Source organism: Micropterus salmoides, unplaced genomic scaffold, assembly GCF_014851395.1.
Source record: "Micropterus salmoides isolate LMB-PRFRI ecotype aquatic unplaced genomic scaffold, ASM1485139v1 Ms_hic_scaffold_21, whole genome shotgun sequence".
Classification (NCBI taxonomy): domain Eukaryota; kingdom Metazoa; phylum Chordata; class Actinopteri; order Centrarchiformes; family Centrarchidae; genus Micropterus; species Micropterus salmoides.
In genome coordinates this window covers 22,609,592-22,629,870 of record NW_024041262.1, presented here as the reverse complement: position 1 = coordinate 22,629,870, position 20,279 = coordinate 22,609,592, and the positions used below count along the sequence as shown (strand labels likewise).

General features: G+C 39.7%; 1 protein-coding gene across 1 annotated transcript in view; it reads right to left on the bottom strand.

The window, feature by feature from the left end:
- Positions 1 to 241: 241 nt before the first annotated feature.
- Positions 242 to 20,279, bottom strand: part of tbkbp1 (TBK1 binding protein 1) — a 58,101-nt gene continuing 38,063 nt past the window's right edge. Inside the window, exons 4-10 of the mRNA XM_038736394.1 lie at positions 18,648 to 18,752; positions 17,038 to 17,185; positions 14,838 to 15,040; positions 12,819 to 12,880; positions 7,279 to 7,394; positions 4,862 to 5,649; positions 242 to 3,572 (exon numbers count right to left, since the gene is read on the bottom strand). Of these exons, the coding sequence (XP_038592322.1) occupies positions 3,444 to 3,572; positions 4,862 to 5,649; positions 7,279 to 7,394; positions 12,819 to 12,880; positions 14,838 to 15,040; positions 17,038 to 17,185; positions 18,648 to 18,752 (1,551 nt within the window). The 3' untranslated portion in view covers positions 242 to 3,443. The remainder of the gene's footprint in view (positions 3,573 to 4,861; positions 5,650 to 7,278; positions 7,395 to 12,818; positions 12,881 to 14,837; positions 15,041 to 17,037; positions 17,186 to 18,647; positions 18,753 to 20,279) is intronic.

Below are 20,279 nucleotides of genomic sequence, written 5' to 3'. Positions count from 1 at the left end.
CAAGAGGAACGGTGTAGGGTAGTACTTGTATATAACTCGCATATAATTCATGTGGTGGTGGTGGTGGCTAGGATTATATATACTGATTTACAGACACTCCAATTTGAAGTTGTTGAGTAATAGAGTACATGTTGCATTAGCCTTACACACTTGCAAAATACCTGTCTGTACACAACTTTAAATATTTTTTTACACAAAGTGATATAGGAATATACATACAGTATAGAATAATTGGGAGTCATTGAAGCCCTCTTCGTTTTAATGGTCAAGTATCTCCGTACTACATTGAAATTTTTATTGTACACCTCAGGACGCATTTCTTTAAAGGATAGTTCCAGTTCATTTCAACTCGGTTCTATCACTTACAATAACATTGTATTCACCAAGTTAATTGTTTGAATATGATTAATGGGGTATTAGATATTAGAAAATCTAAATTCTGTTGAAGTAGTATGAATATTTTTCAAAGTACTTTTGAATGTCACCCTTTTCTTGTGGAATTCTGAATAGTTTCGAGGGATTCCCCCAGGAACTGGTTAGCAGAGGTCGTAGGTGCTGCCGCCCCCTCAAAGAAAAGAAAAACCCTTTTCAGCGACAGTATGAGGCAAAGCTCTTACAGACAGCTCTTAATTTCAGCCTTGTGCCTGACCAGCAGTGCAGTGGATAATGTTTTGCTCTCATACCCCATCATGACTGTGACTAAGCCCTTTGCTTTAACTTTTCCATTTTGTACAAATTTTTTTATTCCCGACATTGTAACATGCTTTACTGATTAATTGCTGCAACGCGAAAGTATGGTTGGATCAATCAATCAACGTCACCTGCTGAGCTGAATCAAACAAATCCCGAGGCATCTTGTCTTGTGTCTGTGAAGGTTCTCAGTCATCCAGGTTTTCAAATGAAAGTTGAGGTCAAGGGCATCTGGACTTGGTTGAAGATACTAGAAGACGTTTCGTCCCTCATCCAAGAGACTTCTTGAGTTCTTCTTCAGTTCAGAACTGAAGAAGTCTCTTGGATGAGGGATGAAACGACCAAGTCCAGTTGCCCTTGACCTCAACCTTCGTTGGATATCTCGTCTTGTGTGATTTAGGTTCATTACTTAAAAATGTGGCCTCTGCTGTGTAAAGTACTGCCTCTGCCTCTTGTTAATGGAAAGCCAGAAAACCCAAAATGGAGGTGTAAAAACTGCTTTACAAAAGGGAAGTGGTTTGCAGACAGAAGCCGACAGTATAAATACATCTTTTAACCAAACTGTGTTAACCTATTGTCTTGTTAGTGTCAGAGCTAAGCTAATGAGCTATCAAGCTTAATAACTGCTTTGAGAGATTTTTTTTCCTTCCTTATTCTTCAATAACATTTTATTGAATAAAATGGTGTCTGGTGTGCAATGCTGCCGCTTTCCCAGATCTCAGCAATTAACTAGGTGAGTACAATCATAACTAGTTGAACCAGTGTCCAAATCTACTAAAATAAGGTCCCAGTGATAATAAACCAGTTTTCCTTTAATGGAGAAAGGTGTGCAGAGCTTGTAGGGATTCAGTGTGTTGCAAAAGAATACTTCAGGTGGGTCGATATTGCTCAACCCAAGAACATAAAGACCTATGTCCTACATCACTCTGCTGCCTTAATCACTGTCCTATGTGCTCTAATCTACGGCATTTCACTTCTTCAGTAATTTCAAACCAGTTTAAATGCATGAGTGGGTGTGTAGGGACATCCCCTACATTAGAAACTGCACATGTAACGTAAAGCTTCAGATAAGCTGACATCAGTGTAACTTTGTTTTTTTACTTTTTTTTCAAAAAGAAAGTCCCACAGCAGATCTCGAGTTTAGATTCCACTCATGATAAAAATGAAACCCATGTATCAAAAGAAGAGTATTGTCATTGCTGAAACCCTGCAGAGATAACTTTGCTGATTGGAGATGATGTTTCTGGTATCAGATCTCCGAGATAAAAATACAGTACACTAAAAAGCCTGCCACTTTTTCCTCAAGACAGGTCAGAGGTCTTGATCTCATGCAGCCGTGTGTTCTTTCTGTTTTTTGTTGGGTGGTCTGGGCAGTCGTGACATCAAACTGTTTTGAAGGTCAGATCTTTAGGAAGACCGATGAGAATCCCCGTCGATAATTTAAAGTCTTTGTACAGAAAAGTATCCCATCCCCAGGGATTTTGATCTTCAACTCCTCTATATACAGCAGTGTGCAAGCACATGGGAGAAACACCAACATGAGACGTGGTGCATTAACATTTGCAAAAATATATCTTCATATTTTTTTGCCTTACAGATTGACAATATAAATAGTAAATTATACATGGAAAATATATATGGGGACTGAAAACAAATACATTGTATAGGCTAAAGTGCTAAGATACTCAGATTTTTTTTTAACAGGCCGCAAGCATAAAAGGTATATTCTGACAAAAAATGTCCCTCCAATTGTAGAGAAGACTCAAAAACATCAGTGCCCTGCCCTGCAGGGCATCTTCATAACTCTATTTGGGTAAAACCGTCTTCAGGTTATCCAAACATACTTTCACATTCATATTCCCCAGCTTGTCAGTTGGTTTGTCAGTAGATGAAATGTGAGACTGGAATGTTTTATACTTTCTTAACTGCCTTGGAAACACACTTCCTCATTTTAGGGAAGTGAAAGCAAACTGGCATCAAACACTGATCGACTGACTATCAGTCAGAATTCCTTCACAGTGTCATTCTCTCTTACCTCAGCATCAAAATCTTAAAATCCCTACTTATGACTAATCACCGTCCCATATGACTTTGTATATCTGTCATTTCAATAAGCCATCTTCTACCAAATAACTGTCCTTGGCACTTACTGCACAGAATCCTCTGCGAAAATATACTGTAGTATGTGTGTGAGATAGAAAATCCAAGCAGGTGTACAATATTTAAAGCTAAGTGGTGAGAGTGGTCTGTTTTTATAAAAGACGCCTCAGATCTCCCTGATCATTTACCGATAAACACTGAAACTAACTTTTTTACATGCAGAGCGCCTGAACCTTTCAGCCTGCCTCTCATACCTCGTCTTTGGCTTACTTTGCTAAATCAAAGTGTACTACACTGTGAAGCGAACAACGACACAACACCTGAAACTGTCTGAAACCACACAACAAGACTCATAACAAAAACAGCAGCAACCAGAGTCAGGGATTATACAGGCAGAGCTGTCTTAAGGGCGATCTGTAAAGGGCTCTGCATATGGACAAGTCCAAGACAGACCCATGTTTAAATACTTCCCAAATATAACAGGCCACTGCGCCCATTTTGCATCCCTATCTATAGCTTATCACACATAGCTGACTTGTTCATGGATCGCCTGTGATTCTACGTTTGACTTTCCCTTTGGCTGCGTCTGCCAGTCTCTTACATAATCTATAAGAGGAGAGCGCAGATGTGTGCAGGGCTGGTTGCCATGGCAATCAGATCTTGCTGTTCTCCAGGTGGGAGTCAATGTGCTTGATGAGGGCATCATCAGGGTAACCGACAGGGAATATCAGCTGGCAGAGAGGGCAGCTCCGCATGTCACTCTCCTCGGTCTCCATCCAGAGCTGCAGAGCAACACACAGGTACACACATAATTAAACATCAGGATAAATCATATGTGGTCCTCAGCTTCCTCACTTCACCGGATTGTATTAGTCATTCTGTGGGAGGCAACAAAATTACATCACTACTTGGTGAGTGATCACTTCAGACTTACACAACAGACCTTTGCAATGAAATAGAGCGACTAGTAGTAAAATCCAGGTGGGAACTCTCATCAAAGTACTGATTCATTGTGTAAGGCAGCAAAACTAATTAGAGGAGTAGACATCTTTGGAAATGCTTCTTTGCTTTCTTCCAAATACAGAGCTTATTTAACAAGTATGTCATGTGGAAATGCCCCCCGGAACGACACATGTAAGCATTTTCTGATCTGACGCCCCTATCAGCAGGACAATGTCATTTGTCAGTACCTTCCATAACTGGAAAAGCTTAAAGTTAAGGTGTTTGCAAAAACAACTTGCTTACATCAAGGTAAAGATCCTTAAGGTAAATCATTAAGGTAAAGATTTCTTGTGAGGATAATTGTGTTTATCTTAAAGACTGGAAGCAAGGGGAACAGCTAGTCTCTGTTACAAGTTAAAAATAGTAAAAAGTAAAAATACACCTAGCAACACCTCTAAAGCGGGTTTATTTACGCGGTGTATCATTTGTTGTTTAGCATGGGTTTCCAGATTTGGTCAGTGAGTACAGATTTTGTTTTTTGTCTCTGGACACTCACAATGGTAGCAAACCTTACAAACTTACTTTGAAGAATCTGTGCACAGTAAATGCACAATGTAAATGGTGTTTGCCAAGACATAGTTCCAATGCTCACTCTAAAATCACAATAGTTGTTTTTACATTTCTGTTCACGTACTGTACAGGTTAAATAAAGGAGATACAAGATTTTATTTAGCCAGCTTTAGAGATGTTGTTAGGGTTACATTTTCACATTGGACAGAGCCAGGCTAGCTATTTCCTGGTAAGACAACTTACCTGCTGCACACAGATTGTTCAAACTTGTCATCTCTCAGAAAATAAGCAAATAGTTATTTCTTTTTAACAATTACTTTAAGGAACTAGGGAGAGACACGGTAAAGACAGAGTCCAGACTGGAAAAGCTCAGTTTAAGAGTCTTGGGGTTAAATACTAGTTAATTTCTATGAACCTGAGCTCAGTAAATACAGTAGTGACACAGGACATTGTGCACTTTCACTGCTGAAACTAAATGGTTTCAAAATTACTCAAATGTGTGGATGTACTAACTCTTTTACACAGATGTGATAAAGGTTTACACTTTGTTTTAACTCACATTGATGGAAGGCCAGGACTGAGCATGCTCTGCTGACATGTACCCGGGCTGCGGGTGGCAGCTGAGGGTGTTAGGCCTCTGAGGGATGGGAAAGGCTGAGCAGGATGCTGGGCCTCTCATGACGCCACTGGGCACTGCAGAAGAGAGCACGCCCAGTGTCCGAGGTGGGCTGATGGGATGCGGGCAGGTCCATTCTTCCTCGTCTTCAGATGACTGTGGGGGTTGAGGGGCTGGTGTGGATGGAGGAGGGGGCTCATAATGGAGGTGGGCTACCTCAGACAGTGGGAATGGCATCTCTCTTGAGTGGCGCATTGAGCTCTCTCCGAGACCCCCATCCCCTCCTGCACCACCTTGATGGGGGGATGGGGATCCTCTGTGCTGCAGTCCACCATGAGGTGAGCCCACATGTTGGGACTGCTGTTTTGGGTAGCCCTCAATGTAGGGCCGGGGCTTAGGCAGGGTGGAGACAGGGTCCAGTGAGAAGCGGGTTGGGCACTGGTAAGCGGAGGGGTCGGCAACCTCAGAGTAACTGCGACGGCCCTGGAAGCTAGCCCTCAGGTGGTGACTGGGTGGGCGGCAGGAGTAAGAGGCCGGTCCGTTATTGACGTCCAGCAGGGGTGAGCGGCGGTGCATGTCTGGGGAGAGGCGCTGCAGCACCGGGGAGCGTCTCTGTTGGATTGGGGAGTGGTGTGGCAGAGGTGGGACTGGAGAATGGCGCTGTGAGATAGGTGAGTGGCGCTGAGAGACTGGAGAGTGGCGCTGGTGGTGGATGGGAGAGTGACGCTGGACTGAGGGAACATAGAAGGAGAACAAACACGTACATATTTGAAATGATATATGGCCGTGTAGTATGTGAACACCCTTGTGCATAAACTTTGGCGTACTTTTGGTCTGGGGCTGTTTTATTGTGGGTCTGGACTAGTCCCCTTACTTCCTGTTAGAGCCATTAAGAAAATGTGGTCAATCTTTTGGATTATTTCATATTAATCAGTTATATTAATTCACTAATATTCTCATGACATGAAATTGCTTCTATGTATTTCATCAGCAGACATTCATAGCAAGTTTTACGAATAAACTTTCCGGATATTCCATGAATAGAAATTCTTGTTCCTCTATGTATTCATAAAAAGATTTAGAAATGCATGGGTACAATTGTACTGTTTCGTGTAATTACGAGATATGTTGATGACTCAGTAGCCCCTGTAGTTACCACTTCAGCTCCACTTCCCATATCAAAGAGGAAACATCGTTCGTGGCTGGTTGGTTGAGGTGTTAAAAGGGAGGGGGTGTTTGTGCTCTAAAGCACTCTCTGGGCCTCCGAATGAGAAGGAAATAGTCAAATGGGACTATTCAGTTCAAGTCTACTCTTAACATTATAACACCCATGAGAATTTTTATAGCTCCACACAAATCCCCATGTCCCAGATTATTTAAATGGTTCACGAAAAGTATTTGTTTTGCTGTTAAAGATAGCCAAGAGGCATTCATACCCCATGCATGATCCTGTAACTAATTAAGCAAAGTGCCATTCAAGTCACATTTTCTAGATTAATGTGACACCACACAACCACAGGGAAAAGTAAAATGCAATGTGGGGTTTTCTTTGTTTTTCCCACTGTCAGCTGTGCGAAAATGCACAGTTTTTCACTGATTTATTCAACATACATTTCCACTGTACTAAGGGCAATGCATGTGATGCCTTTGGGTTTGTGGTAGGTAGTAGATGCACAGTCGTGAGACATTAGCTATGTGTGTGACTACTTGCGCAGGAAGAGAAAGGTGTTGCCTAGAACTTGTAAGTTGTACTCGTGCTAGAGAGTGTGTTAGTTTCTATCTTTACATTAAAGTGAGAACACTATAGAAACAAATCACAACCAGAAGTTCTTTTATTATAACATTAGAATGGCACAGACACATTTATAGCCCTACAGCATTGTACTAATTGTATTTTATTTAAGTGACATTTAATTTGAACAAACATTCAGATACTTTATGTTAAATTTACAAAATCTAAAGTTGTCCTCATCACACAGGTATCTTAGTGATGTAATGTGATTCAAAAACACTATTTTGTACAGTGCATTTGAGGTACTTGCACTTTACTTCAGTATTTCAAATTCATGCTACTTTATAGTATTTCCACTCCACTAAATTTCAGAGGGATTTTTTTCAACAGCTACAGTCGTCCCTTACTTTAAAATGTAAAACTGCACTTGGACATTATTGCATTTTATTTGTGATACTCTTGGATACTCTGAATGCAGGACTTGAAATTAAGTACATTTATAGTGTGGAATTGCTACTTTTACTCAAGTATAGGAAATACTCCCTCCACCACTGAGGGATTTTGAGGATGACCCTGGATTTCCATATTTGGATATACAGTATTTTACATGAGTACGGTAGATGCTAACCTGGACTAGCCTGCTCCTGCGAGGCTTTCCTCAGGATCTCCGTCTGCTTGGAGCTCAGTGCTTGGAGGCGTCCCAGCTCCTCTGTTAACTCTGTGTAGGCCAGAGCCAAATTCACCCTGGAGGAAGGGATGCAATTATGTAATTATCATAATCATTGTCATTATAGAATATTACAATGCTGGTGGAATGTTAATGTATTACAACTATATAAGCATACATACACTATAATCTCAGTTTAATCATCAAAATGTAAACCACTGGTGGAAGCTAATCAAAGGCTATCCTTAATATTTTAAGATGTATGAAACTTACATCACAAATCCACACTGCTCTTCATCTCCTGTTTAAACTGAATGAGCATTGCAGCTCTGACACAGCCTCACAAATCAGGCTGGCTAATTGAGAGGCTTATAGGCTTATATTTTTAGACTGCAAGTCGCAGCACATAATTGAAGTGCATAAAATCACACCATTTCATGCAAGATGTGTCATGACTCTCTCAGGGGCTGTACTGACAGAGCAACTCTATTTCAAGAACCGTAAACAAGCATGGGTTGGCTTACATGTCCCTGTGTCTTTTACCCATGGCAACAAGCTTACTTTGTCTCAACTCATTAGCTCAAAACTTATCTAAGTCCCACAATTTAAATTAATGTGAGGCAAGTGTTGTACAAGTAGATATAAGGAATAATCTCTGAACACTTTACACATCTCTAAGCACCTCTTTGATAGCTTAGATGCGATTAAGAGTGATATGTACTGTATGTGGTTAAAAAGAGAGTGATTTAGATTAGTGCAGGTTCCATAATGGCAGAGGATTTTGTTCAGTCAGAAACAAGTTAGTCACCGCTGCTGCCAGCAGCCTTTAAATCTGATAACAGCCATCTTATCTAAAATGTCTACCCAATTTTTATAAACTCCTCAGTCTTGACCTGAAATTTACTCATTTCAGCACTGACGGTGGTAGATTAGAATATTATCTGCATGATGGACTCGATGTGAAACTTTGAAATCTGTTAAGATAACCTGCTTATCACGCCAGTTTGAATCATTTCTTGTATAAAGACGAGCCTTTCCAAAAACTGTTGCAGTTTGGTTAGTTACATAAATGCAATAACACACACAAACAAAAAATAAAGTTCCAGAGGATATTAAACTTTGACATTTTAACCTTTAAAGGAACCTTAATTACTCATCATGAACCATCTTACCATCCTGTATTTATGTTTCTGTTGTTTTTAATGCATCATGAAAAGCACTTTCATAATGTTGTGTTTTGTGTATGAAATGTGCTACACATAAACTTGCCTTACAACAAAGCGGCAGGGTTTTATCAATACGCCATCATTTCAAACCAAAACTTTACAATCATATTTAAAAGTTGAAAGAAACAAAGCATCTTATGAGAGCAAATATATTCAACGGTAAAGCTGAACAGTATGACCATAAAACTGATCAGGACAATTCAGGGAAGATGGCGAGACGTCTTCTGGTTAACGGCAGCTGAGACAGTCTTCAGCGGCCGACAGTATCACAATAAGCTTTCCCCTGGAGCTTTGTTCCAAAGTAAACACACAGATGTACCTTTAGGTACACCAAAATTATAAATGAACAATGTTTGCCTGTTTGTTTGTAATAATGTCATTTTGAAATAAAATCAGATCACATTTATTAAGTGGTGCAAAAGTCATCTCTCCATTTTCCCTGAAATGTCCAGTCCCTGAAATGTCAGTTCATAGTCATACTGTTCCATGTAATAGTAATAGAATAAGTACCCAGAAGTTAAATAATAACTACACCATAAGTTTCTTGTAAGATTTCGAAATGTTGTGTACCTGTATGTATTTATATAGCTTGTATTTTTTATATGTATATATATATATATATATATATATATATATATATATATATATATATAGCTATATACTGTGCTAGTATGCTGTAAGTACAAAAGATTACAGCAAAACACCTAGATTACAGTAAATACACTGTACATTGCCAGCTGTAATCTAAAGCGTCACCCAGCTAACTTGATTGCCTGTCACTGTTGATGAACGGAAAGACGCAGACAAAAAGCGGACGCTTGTTGTGCACAAGTTGCCAGACTCAGATCTGATAAAGCACTCCAATTTAACCTCTTTGTTGATTAGAATTTAACTCAGCTCATTCCTCCGTAGAGATTGTGGCAGATAAAAAGATTATCAACAACACTGCACATCTTGGGGTTTTCTTCTGCATACATAAGAACATCCACAGCAATGCCAGCACCAACAGAAGATAAAAGACGTATGTATCTTACACAGCAAATATATCAAACATAAGTCTTCCCACTTAGTGTGTGTATTAGCCTACTACTTCGGTATGTATTAGAGGAACACTGCATGTTTTTTGTTTCTAATTACGCACATTCTTTTTTTTTACCTCTGAACTACTCTGTGTCGATGTGTACTGAAAAAATATGCTTGCCAACCCAATGCTGTGTTGCTACTTCACACATTTAAAAACCAGGATAAACTGCTACAAGTTTATCACCCCAAAATAATTTAAAATAAAGTCAAGGACCCCATTTCAGGGAAGTTTGCAATTTCAAAAAATCTGAAAATAAGTCATAACTTCCACTGGTTAGTTGGCTTTTGCATCTGGCCCACCTAGTTTTCCACCGACCTGCTATGACTCAGACAGAGTGGGGTATCGAACCCCCCTTTCATCTCCCACCTTACAACAAACAACATCCTTCTTAGTGGTACGAGTCGGTGGAACCGGGTTCGAACATTGAAATGATTCAGGGTTGTCTGCGGTCTAAATGTACGGGCTCTATGTTTGTGGCTTTGGGTTAAGGACATATGAATACATTCAGTGAATCAGTAGGAAAATAACAATCATTAGGTTACTTACTGGCATGGTGGGTGGAGCATGCAGTATTATACTGATGTTGCTAAAGAGTCCATAAAATGTCATTTATCCACTTCCTTCTATTACTACTCTCGGAGGAATCTTAGCTCCAAGCTCTGCGTTGTCGTCTTTCTTTCTAAATGCTGCATTTCTCAACTGTTCAGATTCATGCATCTCTTCCTTTTCACACTTGTACTGTCTCACTTTTCAATTTTGTCAGGTTTAACAATCTGTGTCAGGGGCCCGGGTCAGACTGCAACACCTCTCACTGATGGTACCATGTGCCAAGCAGACGTGCAAACACCTGCACATGAGTGCACACAGGCACAAACCTAACAGGGTTTCTCAATCATTGCCTGTTTCAGGGTCTGTGAAATCCGGTTTGTTTTTGTCTCTGTGTCTAAAAATACTTTGCACATTTTCCAGGTTCTGTTCTTTTGCATTTATTTTTTGTTTCTTTCATCTGAGCTTGTATGTGTGTAACTGTACAATGTACAGCACAGTGCGTAGGAGGGTGTGATAATGCAGATGCAGCATTGATGAAAGATTTGTGCCGCTAAATCGATCAGCTCATACAACAGTGTGTGTGTGTGTGTGGGGGAAATAAAGTGAAGAGAGTGTGGGCTGAAATCTGACCCCTGATCTGATCAGACGTTTCAAAGAAAGAGCCGTCACTGCAGCTGCCTTTGAGATCTGAGCTACTCTTTGTGGCTAATACTAATAAATGTTCTTTTTCAAACCTACTGCTGTTCAGTCACTCACATTAGACATGATGGAGGGTGGGGGGGACTAACACTTGAATACATGATGGTCAGCATGATGTGGCGATTTTCTTTTAAAAGTGTCACTGTGTGGTTCTCTTTTCTTGAACAAGACATTTATGGTACTTAAAAGAAATGTATAAACTGAATGTCTGTAGTCTCATGGGGAGGGGTGGGGGTGGTGGTGGTGGGAGGGGTGGGGGTGGTGGGGGGGCTTTTCACACTCTGCAGTCCATACTCTGTCACACTCTACTTCTGCAATGCACATGAAGCACATTCAGATAAACACAAAGAGGTGTCAAACAGTCCTCACACCAAGGCACGAGACACCAAACACTCAGATTGTCAAGCTTTGCTACCTGGTAACTTTAAATGGCTTAAATTAAACCAGGCTCAATTTTAGGCAGAATAACAATTTCTCAACATGGCACTACTTCATATTTTGAATTTACAACTAGAAATGGGAATTCCACTTCAGCTTAAAATCATCATGTTGTGATTTATTGGAAACAGCTCTCACTTTCTGAAAGCTGGCGAGGGATTAGTCAGTCACGCTGTATACTGAAGTGTGTAAGGGGGAGAGGGGTTGTACTGCCAGGTGGCAGGTGGGTGCCAGCGTCTATAGTGTGGCTTGTGGTTGGTGAGGGTATTAGTTATGAGTCAGGGAATCGAAAATCCACAAATGTAGTGACGAAAATGTGACTGGTTGTGGAATGCCACAAACTGCGCGGTCTCTTACAAAACAAATGGAAAAGAGAAGAAGAAGTTGTGAAGAAGTAAAACACTACAAAAAGAAGAATATTTGTTTTATATTTTTTTAATTTGATTTTATTTGTTATGCTTTAAGAAGGTGAATTTTTCTTGCATTCATTCATTCAATGATGAAATCATGAACACTTGGTTCATGAATTCATCTGTTCAGTTGCTGGTATCAATAATGTCAGCATACTGGAGAAGCTTTTAAAGTATACAGTGAAACACATGTATTGACAAAAACCTGAATTTAAAATTGGTGTTATTTAAGCACCAATTTCCCCCAACAAACTCCTCCGGATTATACATTGCTAATGATTTATGAATTATATTAGGGCAGAGGTTTTGTGTAAATATGCTCCACAGTACATGCAAAATCTTCCATATCAATCTGTGCAGTTTACACTAAATGAGCCCAATTACAAGAAAAAGCACCAGGAAACGAAGTATATACATTGTAGGCTTTCAGTGGGAGTAAGTGATATTGTTGAGTAAAACCAAAAGGTGACCAAGGTCTGGAAAAAACCGTAGGCTTCCACCACACTCTCAGTCAAAAGTCTTTACTTTACTTTCAGTTTGCTCCCCATTGAAACACTTCTAGGGTTTCATTGTGTGGGAGTTATTTTGCCTGCTGTGGTTTTTAGTTTAAAAAAAAAAAAAAAAACGGTAACACCTTGTAAACAGTCATGCAATGCCCGGGCCATTTGGAAAGGGCATGAAAATAAGCTACTTTTCTTTCCGCTCAACACACACTTCACTTGTTGGCAGTAAGTGAAATAGAAATGAGTGGAAACACAGCAGCTTGAATATTCACTATTGCTGTTTTTGTCTAGTGTCAGGTAGGGAGGAATAAGAGACAGAATACATGGATAGATGGGATTGGACTTGGTGCCTTAAAGAGATGTCCAACAAACACACAGACATGAGGAAATGGACAGGAAGGTGTCCTACACTGTGCTTACACTGCCCCCTACTGTTCAGACAATCCTGCTGAATCTCCTTGATGCTCCCCAATAAACATCTTCCTGACATATCTACCTTTACTACAGCTTTCCTTCCATCGCTCCTTGTTTCATTTCATCCCATCCCTCCCTCCCTTCTCCCTCCACCCAGAGATCAGCTGTGGTCACTTACTGCTCATCTCCCACCTTCTTTATCCACTCCACATCACACTGCTTGCACGGAGAAGTCATTTCCTGCCGAAGTAGAGCGTGAAATTAGATTAGCATGCAGGTGCTGGTAGAATATTGAACAAAATCTGTCAGCGAGAACCCATCGACAACACATTTGAAGGTAAAATCATCAGGAAAAAAAATGGGTGTGGGTTCTAGTCATTGATAATTATTATTCAAGCACCGAATGTTTGTTAGTGCATGTAAACCTGTGCAACTGTAGACCTTTATGTCTGTAAGTGAAGTCATCCAAGAATTTTTTTTTTGCTATATCTCTCCCACAAAGAGAAGAATTACTGTATTTGGAAATGTCTTTTTTTGATGAAAAGATTGATACCATTCTCATGTCTGTAAGGTAAAAATATACCATCAGAGGCCTTTTCGCATAAAGCATAGCATAAAGAAGGGACACAAGGAAACAGCTAGCCTGGCTCTGTCCGAAGATAACACAATCCACATATTAACACCTCTGAAGTTTAGTAATTAACAACTTTATATCTTGTTTGCTGAAGCGTAAATATATTGTGATTGGTTACTCAGGGTTATGTGTTATGTTACCTTTAGACAGAGCCAGGTAAGCTGTTCCCCCCTGTTTGGTGGTTCATAACTTGTTGTAGACATGGACTCAACTTAAAGACAATTACTAAGTCTGCTTACTATTACCTCAAGAATATATCAAGAATTAAAGGACTTATGTCCCAGCGGGATTTAGAAAAAGTTGTCCATGGATGTATCTTCAGTTGACTCGACTACTGTAACGGTGTCTTTCCAGGCCCCCCCTAAAAAATCGATAAGACAGTTGCAGCTGATTCAGAACTCCCAGAAAACTGCTGGATCTCTGCAACTCTTTTAAATCAAGGCTGAAGACTTTTCTTTTTGATGCTGCCTTTTATTAAATCAGGTTAGAGGATTGATCAATAGCTTACTCTGTACTGCAACTTTTACCCTCCTGTTTAATCTTATTTTTATTTTTAATTGTATTTAAATGTATCTTTATATTGTCTTATTTTTTAAATTTTATCCTGATGTCTTTTATGTTTTATGTAAAGTACTTTTGAATTGCGAAATTGCAAACTATTCCTTTAAGTAGAAAATTGAGTGCAACACTAATGGATTGCAATCCTCCCCCGGTAGAGCCTGACATTGCTGTGTTGGGATCTTTAGTCCCTACCAGCTCATTGACTAAACTGGCAAAGTCAGGGATTTGTGTCCCACTAGAGTCATAAATGCATATATAACTAATAATAATTTTCATAAATTCTGATATGTTTTGTATAGGATGACCACCTCTGTAAGTGTGTGCGGTCCAGAATCTCTAGGAATTCTGTTCATGTTGGACAAGTCTGCAGCATGCAATTCACTTAAATGCCAGAGTCTATTTAATTTAATGCTGAGTGCCAGTGTAGGATGTAGTATGCCCTACTTTCTAACACTGGTGTAGAAGTCACGGTGGTGGGTGGCCACATAGTGTGTTTGAGTTTGCATCCTGTCACAAATGTTTTTGTTTTTTTATCATATCAGGACCATAAAGCAACATAGTTAATATTTTTTTCAATAATAATGTATCAAATAACAATGGTAAAACAAATTGAAAGTGGTTAAAATTTGAAAGTAGTTGCTCGTAGTGGTGAACCCACAGAGAATTATCACCCGAATCTGCTGCTCCACACGGCTTTATAAAGTTTGGATTGAGTTTCACAAACTTACTGTTAGTTCACTCTCGCCACTCTATTAAAGACGTTTTCATTGTTTTCACATTTTCATTTGATACAATGTTATTCTAAACATATTGATTACAGCCAATTTATCCACAAGATAGCAAGACATTTCCCTTTCTGCTTCTCACATTCAATCAGGACAATTCATGGAATGCACAGCAAAACAGTTGCTTGTCTTACAGTGTCCTTGACATTATTTAAATTGTGCAGACACAGTGAACTCCACCCATGTGGCACCCCAAGCAGACTAAACTAACACTGACCCTGTCCCTCTGGCTGTTCTGCAGCATCCTCATGTCCTCCTTCAGTCTCTCACACTCCCCTTTCAGCTCTTCTTCTCTCTGACACGCCCCCTGGGCTTCGTGCCGTGCCCCCTCAAGCTCCGCCTCCAGACGCTGCAGCTTCAGGTCGGACAGGGTGTCCAGGCTGCGGGAGCTCTGAAGGGTCAAGGCTGGACAATCCAGCACTGGGTGGGAAAAAGAGAAGATCAGGGGGGAATAAGAGAAAATGTAGATGTGAAACACAAGAGACAAACATCATTTTCATTGCTTTTCTCCTGACTAATGCAGAGTTCTTTTGTCCATGGTTGTTGTACAATAGATGAGTATTAACGAGCAAAAGAGCTGACTTCTTCCAAGGGCAGCATCTTTCAGTTTGTACCTGGGTGATGTGATCTGTGTGGGCATGTTAGTGATTCAGCACCACTCACACGGACTCAGTCCTTGAGCCAGAAGACAGTATCATCTTTTATATCCCAGCTCCTTCTGCCTCCTCACCACCACACTTGTATGTGCAATCACTGGTGCACAAATACTGAACACAGTCTGCACTACAAGATATTTTCTGAGCCTCATTCATACACACACACACACACACACACACAGCTATTAATCAACAGCACTACCTTGCAAATTTTGATTTCACAGACACAAATTAAGGCAGAAAAAGCTTAAATGCTGCTTTTTCCATTAAATATGAAAGTTTGATGCCCATGTAAAATTATATATAATCCTCTTTATCAAGTTAGAGGCATCTGTTAAGGTTGCAATGACACATTTCTTCCATCAGCCACCCACGTCATTTGAGAGGGCAGAGTTTAGCATCTACTGACTCCAGAAGTTCTTTAAGTTTAACAGAATCTTTTTTGCAGTAGTGGACTGCATATTTTATCAGGAGTTTTGTGTTGCAGTCTCAAAATGAAAGAATCTGCTGACTTGGTGAGGCTGTTTTGCTTTATAATCTAAAATCTTATGTGATTTTAAGATTTTATTCACATGCTTTTTCTCTCATAAATGCAGGCAAAGCAGTGGAGTGACCTGCCTTGTTCAAAGCATCTTGTTAAATATTTCTGAGACGGGAATTCATTTGCATTGTACTGTAACACTATATGTACTGTAATAATTATCACTCACTGGTTACTAGCATTTGGTAATGCAGACCAATCACAATAGAGATCATTACAGATGGATGCAACAGGCTGAATTTGAGAGAAATCCTCAAATGCACAGTACCAGGCACTTCACTCCAACAGTTTTGAAGCCAAAATGGTTGAATTTCAATGACCAGCACCCGCGTAGATCGGGGAGTTGGAACAAAATGTCCAAGCTGGCTCTTTCCAACAGGCCGAGGATTAACCTGACCTCAATTAAAATGCTTTCTGGACAGATTGTTGGATTTGATTAAAGATTGAGACATAGAGAAAAGATGAGCAGCGATTAACAAGGATAACTGGTGTCAAGGCTTTTTTAGATGCACTTGTGGTTGATAGAAGCGTCTTATCTTACTGTACTTATTTTACTTTATAGTAACTATCAAAATGAAACAGCTGAAAGATTAAGGATGGCCATGAACCAAAATACTGACCAAATCAACCCAGTGATATATATTTACAGTATTTATTTAAAAATAGATATACCCATATATATTTATTTTAGGGATATGCTGGTATCTTTATAATCATACCATTATTGTGGCCAAAAATATCACGGTAAATGAAATTATCACCATTATCATAAATAATACTATTAGTGCTCGTGTATGTTGAAGCTTTATTGGACTCAAATGAACCAAAATCAAACACAGTGAGAACACCATAATCAAGAGCAGGTCTGTTGTTTTTAGTTTAAGACATTGACAAGTGCATTACTTGATTCTTTAATGCACTAATTCAGGTTTTTTTTTACATGTTCTGATTTCTTTTGTGTGTTCATTTTCGTGGCAGAACCAGAAAATCCCTCACACTGTCAATCAGTGCTATTCAATGCGTAAGTGTTCCAAATTTTATAAAGTGCTAATAAATACAGTGCTGTGCTGTGTTCACTGTGCCCTCTGAAAATGTGATGAGTGAGTAAGATGGTAGCAGAAATATTTGGCGGTATTGTTACCATCAGAGTGTTTCACCACTGTACAGGCAACATCTTTAATACAGACATGCATCCTGAGTGAGAGCTGACAGTCACTCACTGTGTGTGTCTGGGCCAGCGTGCAGCTGCAGGTACTGCATGTCTTTGCTGTGCAGCTGCATGTTGAGTTTCTGCAGGGAGTTGTCCCTCTGCCTCAGAGCCGACTCCAGGCCCAGGATACGCTCAACATGCTTCTCCACCAGGTTAGTCTGTAATCACACATATTTACTATGCATTACTAGAATCCACCAATTGCATTGCAAAAATAGAGCATTAAAATATTTATAGACTTTCTATGCAATACATTCTTTGGCACTTAGGGCCTACGCCACTCAGCCAGGCCTTGCTTCTTTGTAACCTGTTAAAAGACACTTTGTGAACATGTCCAAGGCGGCTAAATATCAGTATCAGCAATCTAAATTCATATCCTGGCACTGATATTTGCAACCAGGGATTGGTATTTTACTTCATCAGTTTGTCTGAAAAAGTTTGATATATATATATATACACTGTCAGAAGAAGTGTGTGAATGCACTGCTGGGAGGTTTAAGGTCAACGAGGCCCAGTAGGTAGTTGGAGCTGTATTCCTGAACGCAGCCACAGCTTCAGGTGACATTGACACTTTGTCAGTCCTTGGCAGGTGGCAGTTCCAACATCTCTGGCGCACCTCATCCCTTAATCACTCTGACCACATAAAACTGCTGAGGCTGCTCGGCGAGAGCTGCTCAGTAGACTTCACTCTCATATGAGATGGTTTATTATCACAGAGGGGATCTGGGAAAGACCAGCCAACCAATCTGTTCAGTTGGAAGCCTCTACCTGGTCTGGATTGACTTTGATTTTTACCCAGTTACAGAAATGTATTCAAAAAATGAGATTCTCACAGTTGCAGAACCAGAGAAGTTTTTTTTTTTTTTTTTTTAGAATTCTATTTAAAATGATACAAACTTGCAGTATCTTGGGATAAGCAATTACAATCATTTGCTAAATTAAATCTTTTCAAAAAAGTTGGCAAGAATTACAATCAAAAAAACTGTAAGACAACAGGGTTGTGTAAGAGGAGCAATTTCACTGAATGACTCTAAAGGACTGTTGACTCAGTTTAGGAAGTAACAAAAAATGTTTGCTCAGAAGGCAATTACTTAAATGAGCAGTGCAGTTTAAGTGCACAGTCAAAGTGATTCAGTGTATTTTTTTCTTAGTTGTAATATCAGTGACAAATGTAAAAGTACCATGTACAGCACATGTGGTAGTGATATGCAGTCTACATTTTTAAGCATAACATTTTACCCAGTGAGGTAATGGGGAGAAAGTTGAGACGCTACGCATTTTGTTTTTGTTTTGATGTATCAATAATCAAATATTGTAATTGGGGTTGAAGTCAGCGCTCTGTGCAGGCCTTCCACACCAAACTGGAAAAAACATTTCTTTATGGAGCTGGCTTTGAGCAGTAATGTTCAAACAGGAAACACAAATTGTTGACACAAAGTTGGAAGCTCACTGCATTCTTGAATATTATTGTTAAGGTGAAGCATTAAGATTTTCCCTGAATTGGAACACACCTTTTAAACAGCTCCAGACCAAAAGTTCACATACATATGCAGGATTTATATACACAGCTTCTGTTAAATAACGAATGCACAGTGCAATGAACTGAATAATGTCTCTGACCATCTTGTCGAGATCCCTCTGGAGGTTGTTCTTCTCCATGTGAATCTTCTCGTAGGCCTGGATTACATCCTCCAGCTGCTCCTCTCTCTCCTTTCTCTTCTGGAGCTGAAGCGAGATACAGAGAAACAGAAGCTAAAAAAACGGGGAAAAAAGCCATACATTTTTCCTTTTTCCTTTCTTTGTGAGTTTTCAAACTTCCTCACAAAGAGAGAGACAGAGAGAGGCGAAAACACCAAAAACTTCCATTGTGAAAGTCATCAAATGTGTCTCTTAAGAAACTGTTATATAACCAAGCAAATTTAGGACACACTGAAATTCGGACAACTCAGCATGCACAACACAAAGCTTCCCCATCTCGACAGATCATGATTTCAACAGCCATCTTCACTGCTTCTTGATGTCTTGCTGATCTATTCTCCTCACACTGTGACATAATAAGGGGGTGAAAGTCACTGGATGCCATAATCACATCCTTGTTGACAGATCTGAGAGCATTGACACTAAAGTTAGTGAAATGAAGAGATTTTAAAGCAGGCGAGGATAAAGAAGGGAAATTTTTGTAGAAGAATAGGGTCACTTTTGACAATGCAGAGAATGAGAGTGGGAGCAGCAGCAAGGGAGTGCGATAAACAGAGACTCGGAGAGGACAAAGAGGTATATCACTGCTGTGTGCCGGAGCAGTGAGGCCTATTCAGTGTGTCTATGGTAACATATGCTTGTAGAAAACTGGCACCAAGGTAAGGATGGCTTGACAACAAGCATCGTGACTGAGGAGAGCAGCATCCCTCCAGAGCTAGATTTCTGTAAGGAGATGCACACAGAAACAAGAAGAAAGGCCTAAATTCTTCAGATTTTCTCATTATCACCTTTTTAAATGTTCACCTCAGTGTGGATACTGTATGTGAGAATGGTTTGTTGTTTTAAACGGCCTCTAAGGATCAAAGCTGTTTGGTGTTGAACGTTTTTTAGAGAGTATTTTTAGTGTAATTAGTCATTTACACACTAGATTTGATTGCGGTGTGGAATATGGGTTTTCCACATCTTCTGTAAGGCAATGAATTCATGGCATGGTAGTTTGAATGTTGCTTCAGTTTAAATACATCAGAGAGGATGATCTTATTTTTGTAATTTTGCCCACCATCTCTATTATTTGACGACACTGTACTTATCAAAGTACGGTAAGCTCTTAGAACACGCTGACATTAGACAGATTTCCATTTAAATTAAGGGCAAATACTAACCGAATTTCCAGAAAATCTGCTGAAGAAATGGTGAATTTGTGTGTGAGCTTCCATCCACTACTGTTATGTGAATATTAGAAGTTTGGTGTATCAGGATAAACAGTTAGTGCCATTAAACCATTGCAGAAGAAGAGACGACAAGATAATGTAATTAAAAGAGCTGCAGTTAAACCTCACACGATGGAAAACCATGTAGAAAACTCATTTTATACATTTTATGTATTAATGTGATGTTCTGATGTTTTCCTCGCCGCAATTTTAAGTCTCTTTAGTCAAGTGGAAAGTCACATGCTTCATTGTATGTCATGAGTTATTCATCAAATTTGTTTCCATTGTGATTTTTCAAGTTTTTATGAAAATTTAGACCGGTCTTAGTCCATCTAATTATCTA